The 17,764-nt window shown below is 40.7% G+C and overlaps 1 protein-coding gene across 3 annotated transcripts in view; it reads right to left on the minus strand.

The window, feature by feature from the left end:
• The window catches only part of ZNF326 (zinc finger protein 326), a 31,585-nt gene extending 15,616 nt beyond the window's left edge, over nucleotides 1-15,969 (minus strand). Inside the window, exons 1-6 of one of the 3 annotated variants that reach the window (XM_002715870.5) lie at nucleotides 15,782-15,969; nucleotides 13,500-13,544; nucleotides 8,159-8,194; nucleotides 7,953-8,064; nucleotides 5,485-5,890; nucleotides 2,994-3,192 (exon numbers count right to left, since the gene is read on the minus strand). In XM_002715870.5, the coding sequence (XP_002715916.2) occupies nucleotides 2,994-3,192; nucleotides 5,485-5,890; nucleotides 7,953-8,064; nucleotides 8,159-8,194; nucleotides 13,500-13,544; nucleotides 15,782-15,797 (814 nt within the window). In that variant the 5' untranslated portion in view covers nucleotides 15,798-15,969. Of the gene's footprint in view, nucleotides 1-2,993; nucleotides 3,193-5,484; nucleotides 5,891-7,952; nucleotides 8,065-8,104; nucleotides 8,195-13,499; nucleotides 13,545-15,781 lie in introns of all 3 variants that reach the window. The other 2 variants (XM_070078085.1, XM_017346099.3) reach the window with 2 other exon arrangements.
• Between the last annotated feature and the right edge of the window lie 1,795 nt (nucleotides 15,970-17,764).

Raw genomic sequence — 17,764 nt, forward strand, 5'->3', positions numbered from 1 at the left:
AACTAATACACCCTGATAACTAATTACTGAGCACTATTTCATGTGCTTATCGGCTACTTTTATCTCTCTTCTGGAGAAATGTCCACTTATATTCTTTGCTTAATTGGGTTATTTGTTTTATTGACTTGCATGAGTTCACAATATATTCTATATATAAGTTCCTTTTCAGATGTATGATTGGCATATCTCCCACTGTGTGAGTTCTTCTCATTTTCTCTTTTTTTTTTTTTTTTGACAGGCAGAGTGAATAGTGAGAGAGAGAGACAGAGAGAAAGGTCTTCCTTTTTTGCCGTTGGTTCACCCTCCAATGGCTGCCATGGCCAGCGCGCTGCGGCCGGCGCACCGCGCTGATCCAAAGGCAGGAGCCAGGTAAAGGCGCCCAAGCACTTGGGCCATCCTCCACTGCCTTCCCGGGCCACAGCAGAGAGCTGGACTGGAAGAGGGGCAACCGGGAAAGAATCCGGCGCCCGGACCGGGACTAGAACCCGGTGTGCCGGCGCTGCAAGGTGGAGGATTAGCCTATTGAGCCGCGGCGCCGGCCCTCATTTTCTTAATGGTATTCTTGGAAACCCTATTTTGATCTTGATAAAGTCCAATTTATCTATTCTTTTAATTTGTAGCTGTGTTTTTGGTGTCATAAGAATTCCTAGAGCTGGCATTGTGGCATAGCAGGTATGGCAGCTGCCTGCAGTGCTGAAATCCCGTATGGGCAAGAGTTCAAGTCCCGACTGCTCCACTTCCAATCCAGCTCTCTGCTAATGGCCTAGGAAAGCAGTGGAAGATGGCCCAAGTCCTTGGGCCACTGCATGTGCATGGGAAACCCAGAAGCTCTAGGCTCCTGGCTTCAGATCAGCTCAGCTCCTTCATTGTGGCCATTTGGGGAGTGAAACAGCAGATGGAAGATCTCTCTCTCTCTCTGTCTCTCTCTCTCTGCCTCTTTGTAACTCTGCCTTTCAAATACATAAATCTTAAAAAAAAAAAAAAAAAAAAAAGAATTAAGAGAATTTATTGCCAAACCCCAAGTCATGAACAGTTGCCCCACATTTTGTTCAAACAGTATTTAGTCTTAGCTCTTGCATTTTGGCTTTTGCATGTCCCAGCACCATTTATTGAAAAATATTTTCTGCCCATTGAATAGTCTTTGATATCCTAGTTGATCATAGATGTATGGGCTTATTTTTGGACTCTCAATTCTGTTCTACTGATTTAAGCCTGTCCCTGTGCCAGTGCCATGGTCTTCATTATGCCTGCTCTACACGAAATTTTGAAATCACGAAGTGTGACTCCTTCTACTTAGTCTTTTTAAAGATTATTTTGGCTATTCCAGGGTCTTACAATTCCCTGTGAATTTTGGAGCCAGCTTGTCAATGTCTGCAACGAAATCAGCTGGAACTGATAGAGATTACATTGAATCTATAGAGGAGTTCAAAGAGTAATGCCATTTTCACAGTATTCAGCTTGCCAATTTGTGAAAACTTATATAAATTTTCTTTAATTGCTTCCCACAATATCTTGCAGTTTTCAGAGTGTAATTTTATCCTCTTTTGCTAAATGTATTTCCAAGTATTCTATTCTTTTTCATGCTGCCATGAATGAAATTGCTTCATTTCATTTTCAGAGGCCAGCACTGTAGTGTAGTAAGTTAAGCCTCTGCCTGCATCCCATATGGGCACCGGTTCAAGTCCCAGCTGTTCCACTTCCAATTCAGCTCCCTGCTAATGCCCTGGGAACCAAGTGGAAGATGGCCCAAATGCATGGGCCCTGCACCCATATAAGAGACCCAGAAGAAGCTCCTTGCTCCTTGCTTTGGCCTGGCCTAGCCCCGGTGCTGGTTGCGACCTCTGGGGAGCAAACCAGCAGATGAAGACCTCACTGTCTCTCCCTCTGTATCTCTGCCTCTCAAATAAATAAATAAATCTTTTTTTTTTAATTTCATTTTCAGACTGGCTCTAGATTTTAATGTAAATATGATTATCTCTAAAAGTCATTTCATGCAGAAAATTAAAAGTTAATTTTCTAAAACAGTTTTCCAAGTACCAGGAACCATGAAAATTTTCTTCTCCTTGTTCTGATAAAGGTTATATAACAGACCACATCCTGCACAACACCTATAACAATATATGTAGCAACCAAGAAGGTCTAATTCAAAATCGCCAGCACACCAGGTTCTAGTGCCGGTCGGGGCACCGGATTCTGTCCCAGTTGCTCCTCTTCCAGTCCAGCTCTCTGCTGTGGCCTGGGAGTACAGTGGAGGATGGCCCAAGTGCTTGGGCCCTGCACCAGCATGGGAGACCAGGAGAGGCACCTGGCTCCTGGCTTCGGATCAGCGTGGTGCACCAGCCACAGCACGCCGGCCATAGCGGTCATTGGGGGGTGAACCAACGGAAAAGGAAGACCTTTCTCTCTGTCTGTCTCTCTGTCTAACTCTGCCTGTCACACAGGATTCAGGGAAAGAGTAGACCACAGCATGTAAATTAAAAGTACCTTTGCATATTCAGGCATGATTAATAATGATGTCATTAGGGGCAAGTGTCTGACCTAGCAGCTGAAACAGCATTTAAAATGCCATACTGGTATATCTGAATTCAATGTTAGGCTCCATTTCCTGACTCCAGCCTCCTGCTAATGCAGACCCTAGGAGGCAGCAGTGGTAGCTCAAGTAATTGAGTTCCTGCCAACCACATGGAAGACCTAAATTAAGTTTCCAGATCCTAGTTTTGGCCTTGCCCAGTCCAGCTGTTGTGGGCATTTGGAGAGTGAATAAGCAGATGGGAGCTCATTTTCTCACTCTCACACACTATCTACTTCTCAAATAAAATAAATTTAAATAATGAAGTCACTGAACATATATAATTAATAAGGACAGGCCAAATTTCTGCAGTTGTAATTATTAGGCAGTTTTTCTATAAAAACTTAGAACAAATTATCTAAAAGCATTGACTTTAACAAAATAAAAAAGTACCCTGAACCACAGCAATGTTTCTCTTACTTACTTGGTGATTTGCTGAGGTTCATCTTCTCCATCGGTTTGGCTAGCTTGGGTTTCTTGATAAAGGTTCCACCGGGCTTATTAAATGGCTGCATCATTTTTCTCTTTATTCCTCTTGCAGCAGCAACTGTCACATTGGTGGGTTTGTTTTGATAGTCAACAACAATTCCGGGTCTATGAATGTTTCCAAAATCACCCATATGCTGTAAATTTGTGAAATCAAGAAATATTAGCATATTGTCCAAAGGTAAGATATGAATTTATACATTTTTATGTTAACTACTAATTTTCACCTGAAAATTCTCTGGAATGTAACTAAAAACACACTGAAAAATGTTGTGAATTATAACATGAACTCAAATCCAGTGAATCAGTATTTTTATTTCCAATAGAACAAATATGAATATTCCTACCTATTTTTTAATTTTCACAATTCAAAACTACTTGAGATGATAAACAACATGTGCCTGTCAGAATGTTACCACTTGTACAACTCTCTGACAACTCCTCTTCAGAGTTCCTAATTGATGTATTCCCATGAAAAGACCTTAAAAGAAATCTTTATTTTACTAAAACCTGGCTTAAAACTAATGTATACAAAGAAGACCATATTTGTAGTTTGAAGTAAAAAAGATCCAGAAATCATTTAGAATGTCTCCCTGTTGAAAAACGGAATGAGAAGGCGAGATGGAACATTAGTATGAAATAGGAGAGTTAAAGCATAACCATGCATCAACTTCCAAGACACACTTCAGATCAAGAATTGCATCTGACGTTCCATTCACATTCTTACCTACAGAGACATATTCTGACCCAGAAGCCCAACAAGCAAAAGTTTACAGGTGAAGAGTCATGCAACCAAACGACTCTTTATGTCCCTTCCTCTTCTCTCATCGTTAACAAAATCCACTACACCTAGAGGCCACATGCCCACAGAAATTTATTCTGCTAATCTTACTTTTGTAAGATTAAAGATTGAGGAATTATCTGAAGAGAAGGACCCAATGGGAATTGTACAAGTGAAGATTAAAAATGAAGGTCCTACTGGTTCATCTACTTCAGTATCAGAAGAAAGAAAGAAAAGTCCATTCAGACTAGAATGGCAGTACAGGAATACATGTTTTACTGTCATAAAAACAAAACTGATACTTGAAGTCTTATTAAGAAAAAGTCCTTTGCCTAAAAATAATATGCAGCAGAATAATGTGAAGTGTATTCCGAATTTTCAAACTGGAATGGATCTTCAATTTCAAAACCCAAAGCCTATTTCCCCAACTAGTTTCAATTAACCTACAGTCATGAAGTATAATGGAAAAGCAACATCTCAGTTGCTTACACTTGCATATTATGTTCAGGAATACCTATCCAGCCTAGTATACTTGAATAAATTAGTGTTTCCAGCTAATTTATAAAGTCACATCAGAAAAATCTTCACTAATTATCCATTAAAGGTGCAATGCATTTCACGTTAAGTAAAGAGTAACTGTTAAAAATGCAAAATTTCTATACAGGTATGACAAACTACACTGATGTACCAAAGGCTAATGAAAGTCAAAAACATGTGTCCTATCACATTTTTTATCACAAGTATTTTCCTCAGCAGGAAATACTAAGAGCAACTAATTTTAAAAGATCTTATAACAATAATACAATATTCTTTACATGATCAAACTACATAATAACCCCACAATCTATATATCCTTACCAGGTAAAATTTCATATCAATCAAGCTACCTAGAAATCTAAAGCATAATCTTTACAAACTCTATATCCTGAAACACCTGAGGACTTTTATATTTACTCATTTTAGCAATAATTTACAAACTACTACTTCCTAGGAATAAGCCATAAACATGTCTGTCCAAGTAGAAAATCACTTCTCTAGAGTAAAGCTAGTGACACATGGGAAAATAAAATAACCATAAGAGAGTGAGTTGGGCAAAATTAGACTGACTAAAAATTCTACAATCTATTAAACACTTCAACTTCTTTACTGTGTAGACATAGCTAGGCTATACTGATCTATCATCAACTTGTGTTTAATGTGAAACATGGAGCTATGAAGAAATTCTACATGCTACAGTTTAACAAAGTATAAACATTTTATCATACATTGCACCTTTAACCTACTCAAAAACTCAAAAAGGGTTCAATTACCTTTTACAATAATCCAAAACTGTCCCACTAGCAAAACTGCTAGTGTTTACAAGGAAAAATGCAACTCCTTTTAACCCCTTTTAGACCAAACCTAACAGCCTCACCTTTTTAACAAAGGGAGATTTGGCACAACTTTACAACAATCATCTTAAACTGCCACTTACTTTCAGAGGTGCTGGAAAAACTTTTACAGTCAACCTAAAAATTATGTTATGAGTCAGCTTTTGCTTAAAATACACTGGGATGAACAGTGTTTATGCTAATTAAAAACCATGGTCTTGAAAGGGTTTAAAAGAGTGACTAGTGAAAAGAATCTGAAAAGATTCTGTTGTACTTACTCCTCGGCCTCGGCCTCTGCCTGTTGATGGTCCTCCAAAAGCATCATAGTTTCTGCTTCCAAACGTACTTTCAGGATAAGCAGGCGTTCCTCTCCCCCGAGAGCCTACAGGTGCAGGCTTCATATGGGGTGAAGAAAAACTGCTGTAGGAAGAGTAATTCTCTCTTCCTCTGTCCTCCATAAACCCAGGCCTCAATTTTGAACGGGAGTAAGGTGCTTCCCAGCTAGACCCGCCCTGGTTTCTACCTCCGAAAGAGTCAAGGCTATTCCGGTAGGAGCTCTCAAATCGACCACCATAACTACCTCCGAAGCGGCTTTGTTCGGGTTCATTAAAACCATAGCCAGATCTGTACAGATCTCGCCCACCCAGAGAAGACCTGGAGTCGTAAGACTCATAAGGTCCAAACCTGGAAAAGTTGCACAGTGAGGGAAAAAACAAAAGTAAGCTTACTAATGTTAGACAATTCAAAAGACAAATTATAAGATGACATTTATCAACTAAAATTCATTTATACCATACTGGATTATACAGTTCTACTTTTATTCACACTTGATTAGGGCTGGGCAATTCAACATGAGACCAGACAGAAAGCTATCTGAGTCAGTTTCTAAATGGAATTTAGTTTCATAAACCTTAAAAATATGCTTTTTTAGCAGCTTTTCTTATTTTATTAAGAAGATTTGACTGTTATCATTAAAGCCCAGCCCTAGTCTTGGATAAGGTTCATTTGCTAAAGTTCACAAACTACTCAAACTTTCTTTGAATCCATTGCTACTATTGAAAATTACAAAGCATTTACAACACTTTGGCTTTCAGTTGGGACACAAATTGCAGACTACACAGATGTAGGCTATTTGTGACATAGAGAGATCCATTTGCACCCCAATAATCTATATCACAAAACTACTGCATTGTGTCTGTAGTAGTCAAAATTTGGGAAATTATCTGATTATAAAATTTAACAATCTACCAAACTTCAGCCAGTGTCAATAATCAATCCTTAAACACTTTTTACTTATAGACTAGCAAATCTAACAAATCTATGAGAATAAATACATAAAATAGAACATAAAAGATCACAATGTATACCCTTTGCATATGAATTTTCAAGGCAGATGAGAAAGAATACATTTTATAATAACTTATTTGAAAAATCATTTCCTGTCAGGAAATTCACATAAAACTACTCTACAAAGGGAGCACACAGTCTCCTCAAGATTTTAATAGAGACAACACAAGAAACAAATTATCTTACTTCTCACAAACCCAAAACAAGGATTACAAAAGTTGCTTGTTATCTTATAACAGTTTTATAAAGGCCCACAATTATACATAAGACACAAATTATAACAACTACAGAAATAGTTTATGCATATCACATTTACAATAACAGAGCAGTAACTGATAAAACATTTAAATGTGTCACATTATTTCAACCATTCATAAGATATGTAGTTCTGAATCCTAGAAACCATGTAAAAATATTTCCTCTTTCTGACTATATTTTAAAACATCTATCACACAAGCAAACTGATGTAACTACTCATTTTTTAAATTTTTCTCTACTATGAACCTTAAAGGCACACTTGAAACAGAAAGAAGGAAAGGAAGCATCATTCCATCCATCATTAAGGAATCCAGATCCTTCATTTATGAAGGACAACAGTTTCAAATGTCTCCTAACTAGTTTTGCTTATATTTCAGTGGGAATCTTTCTGCCTCAAAAAACAGACCCTCTTCTCCTGAAACATGGTCAACCCTAAAGCTTATAGTTGTGTAACGAGGTTAAAGGTTTACACGGTCTCAAAAACGAATATGAATATAAACAAAATCAAGACTTAGGCAAAGGAACTGTATTCATGGCTTTAACACAATGCTCCTAGCCTAGAGCACAAAGTATTTTTAGTCAAGTAGTAACTGTCAATAAATGACCTGGATGTGATTTAAAGAACATTTTTATTATGACAATATGCTCTTGCAACTTATTTAAAATTAAAAGAAACATTATCTTCAATGTTTCTTAGAAACTGATGTTACTAGACTGGTTCAGTTAAAAGACTGCTTTTGCTACCCTATATAGCACCCCATATTAGAAAAGATTTTCTTTTAAAATCTCAATGACAAGCTACACAAATAAGTACTTTCAGTAACATATTTTTAGGTAGTTTGTTCTGGACTTTTTGATTGATAAGAAGGAGTTAAAAAGTAAAAATGTTCATTGCTAAAACCAGAGTATTTTACTCTTATTACATTGGAATGACAATAGTTATCAGGGGGTTTCCTAAATTAATGTCTGTCAATGATCCTGAGATAACTTTTATACCATTAATTAGTACCTTTAAATGTTTCAAGTGACTATTCAATACCAAACAGTGACATTTATGTATAACAACATATCTAAAAAATACTTAAAACAATATATTCAGAATCTTAGTTAGCTAAGTTGGCCAAGTGATTAAGCAATTTACCTGCTACCCCCACCACCACCACTGTGATTGTCCATGCCATATGACTGGTTTAGGTAGGAATCCATGGATCTCTGACCCCCATAGGATCCATGGCCATAGTCACGATCCATCCCTATAAAAGTTTAAAAAGAAAAAAATTAAATTAAGCTCACCTTCACTGGCACTCAAAAGAAGAATTTTTAGATAAATATCCTTGAATGCCAGACCTCCATAAGATCCAGGGCCATAATCACGATCCATTCCTAAAAGACAGTCAATAAGAAGCTCTCAGTAAAATATTCAGAAAACCTTGAATAACACATAAAATTGCCTATCAATTATGTGAAATAACATGATTCACAATTAAGTTAAATCACATTAGACATTTAAGGAAAACACAAATAATCTAAAAAGTCAGATTTGAGAACAAAGTTGATATTTCAAAGGAACATATATTGTGAACTAAAAACCTATATATTACAATTTTTTTCAATTTAACCAATATTTATTTGTCTAGGAAACTATTATATGGCCCCGTATTGGGCATTACAGCATATAAAGAAGAATTAACGATACATAACTCCTATTTTCAGAGAAAACAGCACTTAACAACATTAAAGGAAAAAAAATTGTAAAAATACTATCCCTATTTTCTGAATCTAACTGCTCTCAAAATATCTAAAAACTCACAAGCAGGAGTGAGTATTTGGCCTAGTAGTTAACATACCCACATCCCATCAGAGCATCTCTATTAGCTTTTGACATCAGCTTTCTGCCAATTATTTCAAATTTATTTCAAACACCTACTTAACTGGCTTTCCCTGCTTTTTGCTCCCTTCCTGCTCATTCTGAAGACAAATGAAATTTTAAAAATCAGATAAATATCATGTTCAATGCTCAGTAACTTCCAAAGGCTTCCAATCTTACTCCAAGTAAAAGCCAAAGCCTTAAAATTGACTCACAGACCCTACACCAGCAGCTCTTAACCAGGAGATATTAGCAACATTTTTGGTTGTCCCAACTAGGGGGCAGGTACTACTGACATCAAGGGCATACAAGGCCAGGGATAGTCCTGAATATTCTATAATGCATAGGACATCTGGCCGCAACAAAGAATTACCCAGCCCAAAATGTCAATAGTGTCAAAGCTGAGAAACACTGCCCTACTTGACCTCCTTCTTTACACTATCTTCCATACACTGTTTTTTTCTAAAGATTTATGTATTTATTTGAAAAGCAGAGATACAGAGAAGGAGAGGGAGAAGGGAAGTAGGGAGGGGGAAGGAGAAGAAGAGGGGAAGGATCTTCCATCTGCTGGTTCACTCCTCAAACGGCCGTGACAGCCAGGGCTGGGCCAGGCAGAAGCCAGGATCTTCCTCTGGATCTCCCACATGGGTGCAGGAGCCCAAGTACTTCAGCCATCTTCTGCTACTTCCCTAAGCTCCTTAGCAGGGAGATGGACCGGAAATGGAACAGCCCAAACTCAAACCTGCAACCATATGGGATGCCAGCACTGCACAGAAGCTTAACCTGCTACTTCACAGCACTGGCCCCCTTACACTCTAATTTATTCTATTCCAGCTACAACTATTTTTGCAGCTGATAGTCCCTCTGCCTGGTATCTCCTCCCCTGTACCTACACTGTTTACCCCTTCAACTCTGTCATGTCTTCACTTTCTATCATTTCTTAAATGTAAGCAAATCACTTTTGATTTTCAATGCCTTCTGACAACACTTTAGCACTCTGGTCTTGTTTTAAGACTACTGAGCAAAAATCACCAAATCTAATCAAACTAGTCTTCTGTGTGTCTCTCTAGAAATCACAATGTATTCACCCATATCTTCGTTCTTCCTGTTCTACCAGGAATGATTTCCCTTTTTCTGCTACTTATGTAAAAAGTTTTACAAAGCAAGAAGGAAAACATGGAGACACTTAAAATAAAAAATCCCTTGCAAGAAATGGTCTGGAGGAAATTTTTTTATCTGGACATATATTCTAATACCTCTACTTCATTGCAATTGCTGGAAAATGCAGTGCTAGCAATGAAGTATGCTGCTGGCTTCATCTGGTACCTACATATCTTTTATTTCCTGTAATTTATAACATCCTTCCTCCACACTGCCTCATGGCTTGCATCATAACATCCCTTAAATCTATAAAAATGTTACTTTTTCCCATGAATCCCTCCTCAGTGACTCTCTTTAAAATTGTACCTCATGCACACACATTTGTCTTGCTTCCTCATGTTATTTTTCCTCCCTAGCAATTATTACTATCTAATGCACAATGTTACTTCTTTGTCTTGTGTACCAGTTCATCACACAAAGGCAGGGATACTTGTATCTGTCCATTTAGTTCATGGCTGTATTCCCACTTCCTAGGACAATTTTCTGGCATACAACAGACAATAAATGTTTGTTGAATGGCGTCAAATCAAATCCCTAAAACCAAAGTCCTCACGTATAAAATGCAGAAAAACTAGACCTCAAAGTATTGTCAAGCAGTGGTCTTTATCCAGAAGTGCTTTCCAAAATCATTCAGTTATCTCTACAATATGCACTGTCCTAAAATTAAGATTCAAAAGGTCTAGGGTATAATCTGAAGAGATTTACAAGTTTTCCTGAGGGATTCTTTCATAAAACATTTTTAAATGTATTTTAATTATTCGAAAACCAGACAGCCACAGATCTCTTCTCAGGTGGTTCACTCCCCAAATGCCCGTAACAGTGGTGGTGGACCAGGCTGAAGCTGGGGAGCTAGAACTAAATCCAGATCTCCCACATGGGTATTAGGGAACCAGCTACTTGGACCATCAGCTGCTGCATCCCAGGGTGCATATTAGCAGGAAGTCAAACTGAGAAGATAATGAACCTCATGTACTCCAATATAAGATGTAAGCATTCCAAGCAGTATCTTAACTGCCTTGCCAAATGCCCACCTCTTCCCCTCAAGGGATTCTAACAATCACCCTCAGATGCTATCACTGTTAGAATTCAACTTAACAGATGAGGCAGGCATTGTGGCTTAGAGAGTTAATCTGCCATCTGCAATGCCAGCATCCCATGTGAGCTACTCCACTTCCAATCCAGCTTCCTGCTATTGTGACTGGGAAAGCAGCAGCAGATGACCCAAGTGCTTGTGTCCCTGAACCTACATTGGAGACCTGGAAGAAGCTCCTGGCTCCTGGTTTTGACCTTGCCAAGCCCTAACTGTTGTAGCCATTTATGGAGTGAACCAGAGGATGGACATTCTCTCTCTCTAACTCTGCCTTTCAAATAAACGAATCTTAAAAAATAAAAACAAACTGGGCCAGCACCGTAGCATAGCAGGTAAAGCCACCACCTGCAGTGCCAGCATCCCATATGGGCGCCAGTTCGAGTCTCAGCTGCCCTACTTCCGATCCAGCTCTCTGCTATGGCCTTCCCAGTAGAAGAAGGGCCCCTGCACTTGCGTGGGAGACCAGGAAGAGGTTCCTGGCTTCGGATCCGCACAGCTCAGCGCAGCTCTGGCCATTGCGGCGAATTGGGGAGTGAAACAGGATGGAAGAACCTCTCTGCCTCTCCTCTCTCTGTGCAACTCTGACTTTCAAATAAATAAATCTTTAAAAAAATAAAAATTAAAAAAAAACCCTGAACAGAAAATAAAAACCGTAAGATCTTTTTATAATACTATATGGTAATAAAGAAATAAATTTCTTGCCCTGAATGATTCTGCATTTCAAGTCCTACGCTGAGACATTAAATCCAACTCTAGGGCTGGCGCTGTGGCTCACTTGGTTAATCCTCCACCTGGGGCACCGGCATCCCACATGGGCGCCGGATTCTGTCCCAGTTGCTCCTCTTCCAGTCCAGCTTTCTGCTGTGGCCCAGGAGGGCAGTGGAGGATAGCCCAAGTGCTTGGAGACCAGGAGGAAGCACCTGGCTCCTGGCTTCTGAATGGCGAAGCACCAGCAGCAGTGGCCATTTGGGGAGTGAACCAATGGAAGGAAAACCTTTCTGTCTCTCTGTCAAATAAATTAAAAAAAAAAAAAAAAAATCCAACTCTCCAGTAAATCCTATGCAGGCTGTGGGCTTCTACTATTCCCAATAAGTCTCAATTTGAATTTGGTAAAAGCAACAGTCCCACCTACTCATTTTTATTCAGCTCTCTGAATTTTCTACCTATTACTAGACATCATACAAGTTATGCTTATTTTCTTTGAAAACATGTTATTATTTTAAAAATCATTAGTCACTTTTGAAGTTTAGGATCTCAAAATTCTTCTAAATTTATGAAATGGCTTTCTAACTAATTTTGCAATTTTCAATCTAACCTACACATGGATACAATTAAACTTCCCATGGTAAATTTTTACTATGTCATTCTCTTATTCAAAAATATTTTTCAGCACTCCTTTAATACATATTCACGGGGGCAAAGCAATGTGAAGCCATGGCCTGCAGCATTGCTGGCATCCCACAGGGGCGCCAGTTTCCCCTGTTCTATTTCCAATCCCGCCTCCTAATGCACCCAGGAAACAGTGGAAGATGGCCCAAGTGCTTGTGTCCCTGCCATCTCCTGGCTTCAGTCTGAGCCAGCCCTGGCCATTGCAGTCATCTAGGGAGTGCACCAGTGGTTGGAAGATCTGTGTGCATGTGTAACTCTGTGCAACCCTGCCTTTCAAATGATAAAATAAATTGTTTGTTAAAAATACAAATTGACTCCTTTCTGTATGTTGAGCCTGAGTCAAATTCAAAGTTTCTTTAATCATTACAAACCATACATAAAAATGAGCTAATGTTAATAGTTCCCATAAAATAGCAGTCTTCCTTAATAGTACATTTTCTTTGGTTTTATTTTGTGAACATACTACATTCTATACAACATTTTGGTTTTTGCATTTCTCTGGAAGTCAGGATACTTCATGCTATCCCCTTTTAAATCCCTTATATAATGCTTTTTTAACCTGTTTGATTTTTTTTTTTTGAGTCATTATCCTATCTGGCGGGGACTTTATAGCAATCAAAGTAACATCCAATTGTGTTCTGCATTTCTCTTGTGATTTTAACTAGCTCTGTAGTCACAAGTCACAAGGCTTATGTTAATAACATCCAGGTTTTTTTATGTGTTCCTCTTTAAGCACTACACATTGGGAAGCATAGAAGAAAATGACCTCAAAACAAGGTCAAAATGCATTACAAAGAAGCTATATAGAATCAAGCCAATAATCCACTTAAGCTACATTACTCAATACCAAAGCTTCTAATTCAACAAAAAGAACTCAGCCAGTACTGGGTACTTCACCACTTAGAATGTTATTAGAGCCTTTGTAATAAATTTAAAAATCATAATTCAAATAAAATGGACAAAAAGTCTAATTAACAATGAAAACCCCTAACTTTTTCTGATCCCAAATTCAAATACTACATACATTATAGCAACAGTTAACAATGAAAAGTGATACATCAAGAGCCAAAACCATGACTGAAAAAGTAGAACTGACTTTTCACATTGGTGAGTCTGAAGAGAAAATCTGAAATGCACTGAATCCTCAAAAAATTTAATTGCAAATGAAAGAGGATACTTACCATTAAAGCCCTGATAAGTATTCCTGCAAGCAGAGTGTGTGTAATCTATGAAGACACAGTTAACAGAAAGGAATTAGTAAAATATTAGCAAACCTCCAAAATTATATATGCATCTATTTGAAACAAACACAATTTCTCAAATGTCATTAACTCAATTATCTGCAAAACTGAGGTACAAACAATTACCAATACTCCCTTTGGGAAAACACGCATCTCTTTTTCTTGACCACCCTCCCCAAAGGCAGGTTCATCTCATCATCCAATTACAGTAATGGAAAAATTAGTTCATAACACCTGATCCATAATAACAGTCAAAAGAGGGATCCAATACTGATTTACAGTACAGAACAAGAAGGAAAGCAGAGCGGCTAAAATTATGTATTAAAAACATGCAAAAAGCAGAGACATTTGAGAGGTGGTTTTATGTAATGTAATTTTTTTCAAAGTCAACACTTCTGCCATTTAATTCACTGTCTATAAAGATTTCAAGATCTAATCTGAGGAATGTATATGTATATCTGAGTGTGTGTTAAATCCATCCAAGATACGGCACCGTTGAAAACCATATTGCCAATTTCCCCATCAAACCAATTTAACAAAAGTTTAATCATTTAGTTAATTTTGCAAATAAATACTGAAAGAATGAAATTTAATACAGTACTCATTTGGATACAACAGAACCACACTACACTGTATAGATACACTGTTGGTCAAATTCCATTTCCCAAATAGAATTTGGTGACTGAGGATGGACAGCGCGGCAGGGAATATTTTATCACGGACACTGTTTAGAATTGTAGGCCTATGAGAATAGTAAGTTATTACTAAGTTTGATTCTTGTTTTTCAATTGCAGAATTTGTATTGGCTAATTGCGTTGGGGTGGGTGGAAAGGATTGTCCCCACCTACACCTGGCAGCCTCTGATTGCCCTTTGGGTGTTTGTACTATCAAACTGTAGCCTGAAAACACAGTAAATTTTTTTTTTATTTTCATCCCAAACTTTGATCACTTCAAACATTCAGAGTTGAAAGGTATTTATATCAAAATGAGTCAAAGTCCAACTAAAACAAACAAAAACCCCAGGTACTCTTACCAGCTGAACTTCCTATTTCAAAGTATCTACAAAAGGGCTAATGGGGGGGGGGGGCTTTCATATATCTTGATTCAGTAGCTTTTACTTTTGTAAAAATCAAAATTCAAAAGCTGCTTCATTCCTAAGCGGAGATCACACCTCATTCAATGTTAAGTATGGCTTGTTTTTTTGGTGGCATTAGAGGCTTTCAACTACTTAGCGAACTGGTTTTTATTTAGAAACGCCTGCCTGGTTCCCCCGGATTAAATCCAGTTTAACTACACAAGCCCTTTCCCTGGCCTCCCTACTTGCTGTCACTACATGCCATTTTTTTTTCCTCTCTCGACACCCATGTCGCTAAAAGTTGAGGACTTTTGAGGACATCGGAGGACAAGACGAAGCCCAGATTAATTTTTTGTGACCCTGTGAAAACGATCTGAAGAGCTGGGGGGGGGGGGGGGGGCTAAAAGGCACGGCTCCGACAGTTTATTTCGTCAGCAGGAACACAAGCGGCTGAGTACACGTCTGAAGGTGAAGGGCACGTGATGTTTGCTCGTGCCAGAATTCTAACTTAAACCGCATCCACACACAAGACCGAAAAAAATAAATAAATAAAAGTGCTCCGGTTCACAGAGCCTAATTCGAACGAGAATTAACAAGCCCAGTTTTCCAACCAGGAAATACCTGGCTTTCCACCGATCGTCTCTGAGGGACGCCCTCTAAACATCTTTTCTTAAAAACAACCGAAATCAGCACCGTGAACAAGCCTCGGAAAATGCTACCAGGCAGGAAGAGCACTGACTAAACGGACGGACGGGCCGGGTCGCCGCCCTGTGGGGCGAAGGCGACACGAGGGGGGTGGGGGTGGCGGCAGGCCCCATGCGTCCGTTTGCCTGAGCCGGGAAGTTGGGAGGCGTTAGGCGGTTTCCACGCACCGGGGCCTGGGCGAGGCCGCGGCCCGAGCCCCGGGGCCTGGAGCTCTGGGCGCGTCCTTCCCGGCACCGAGGCCCACACCCAGCTCCCAGGTTCTCCCGGCCGGGCCGATTCGAGGCGTGCGGGTCCCTCCAGAGGCCGCCTCAGGGCCCTGGGCCCGGCCTCCAGGCCCGCCAGAACAAAGCCCACACGGCCATCTTGAGACGGTAAACAGACCCCCGGCGCAGGCCTCCCGCCTCCCGCCCGCCGCGGAGACCTCTCAAGAGGCTGCGCTTACCGTCCTCGAAGTCCATGGCGGAGGCTCGGGGCGGACGGCCTCAGAGGCGCTAAGCTGAGCTCTGGCCGGCGGCAAGCGCCCGCGATCCGCGCGGTTCCTCACAACCAGTCCGCTCCACCGAGAGCGGCGCTACGGGCCGGAGAGCGCAGGCCACAGTGAGGCTGGGGGCAGGGCCGGGCGGTGCTGCCGGCCGCCGCAGCGCGGCCCGCGATTGGCTGGCGCGGGCTGGTGGGCGGGCCCTCGCGCGGGGGCGGGAAGCAGGGCCGCTGTCACGCTCTAGGATTTTGACCCCGTGGAGCCGCCGCGGGCACGGTGGGTAAAAAAGAGAGCGTCGGCGAGTGGCGGCGCCTGCGGGGAAGCGAGCTGAGTGTTCTGGAAGGGCGGACTGCGGCCCGCCATGTTTGAACCTGGCAAGAGCGAAAGGCTCTGGTTAGAGGCTCTTCCTCCTGCCCGAAACGAATGAAATCACGTGCCGACCTTTTGCTTTTTATTGGCTGGTGATGACTGCTCGGGAAAATGCTTGAGCGTGTAGGGAGACGCTGAAGTCTGGGACGGTCTTAGAACTCTGGGAATGAGGCAAAGCAGGCTCTCCGCTCTGAATTTGAAGGCGCTAGTAAGAAGCTGCACAAGGTCGCAGGCAAACGAACCTACTAGCATTCCATTATTTACACTTTTGAGTGGACAGTGGGCAGTGGGCGAAGTTATTCAACCACCCAACCATAGGGAAAGAGAAAACGGTTCTGATCACTCTGACCTTGGGGCAGCTGGAACCACGGGTTTAAGAAAATCCTCCCCCTCCCCACCACCCCACGTAAAGCAAATGGTGGCAACAGTGAGTTGACAGGAAACAGGAGTCAAGCTCCTTGCTCTTCTTCCGGGTTCAATCAGCTGCTGGAACCAAGTTCTAAGGAAATACACTGTAAGAAAACCTCCAGTTACACAGACACAGCGGGTGTCTGACGTAGCCAGAAATCCGGCCAGGCGTCGCTTCCTCCCCACCACTTTCCTTCTCCTCCCTAAATGATTCACCCTGCTCTCCACCCTTTGCTCATTTCCTTCTTCTCTCCACACTCCTCCCCCCGCCCCCGCCATATATGTTTTTCTATTCACCTGAGCTGATCATGTCGAAAACTCAATTCACCATTTTCCTCCTCAGACCTGCCCGGGCTCCTGTATGTATTTTTTCCTGTCTGTTTGGGGCAGGGTGAGCTAATCCCCCTAATCCTACTAATCCCAGCCAGCCCGCCTGCCAGTCATCAGTCGCTACTCAGCCCAGCCCTTCCTTCCACTCACTCCCAAGCCGTACCCAGGTCTTTCATCTGTTCATTACCCTCTAAAATTTCTTGAACCTGCCCCCTCCTCTCCATCCCCACTGCCACCAATTGAATGTACAGACTCGTTAGCTCTCCCCATAACTAGTGCTGCAACTTCCTAACTAATTTTTTTTTCTGCCCTTCAGTCTCGAGTTCTCAGCTGCAGTAACATAAATGCCAGTCTAAACTTGTCACGAGGCGTCTCTATCCTGGCTTAGATCTAGTCACTGCTCCTTAACCTAACGCACGGACAGCAGGGATCTGCCTGACCTCTGCATTCCGCCTTCTTGTCTCTCCCAGACCCTCCCTTCTGTTCAGCAGTTTCTGGACACTGGTTGCAAAAACAACCCTGTGCTTTTTTTTTTTTTTTTTTGTACTTATTTTTTTGTTTTTGATTTTTTTAACTTTTATTTAATGAATATAAATTTCCAAAGCACAGAATATTGATTACAATAACTTCCCCCCCATAACGTCCCTCCAACCCGCAACCCTCCCCTTATCCACTCCCTCTCCCCTTCCATTCATGTCAAGATTCATTTTCAATTCTCTTTATATACAGAAGATCAGTTTAGCATACATTAAGTAAAGATTTCAACAGTTTGCTCCTGCACAGAAACATAAAGTGAAAAATACTGTTTGAGTACTAGTTATAGCATTAAATCTCAATGTA

This window comes from Oryctolagus cuniculus, chromosome 7 (genome assembly GCF_964237555.1).
Source record: "Oryctolagus cuniculus chromosome 7, mOryCun1.1, whole genome shotgun sequence".
Taxonomy (NCBI): Eukaryota; Metazoa; Chordata; class Mammalia; order Lagomorpha; family Leporidae; genus Oryctolagus; species Oryctolagus cuniculus.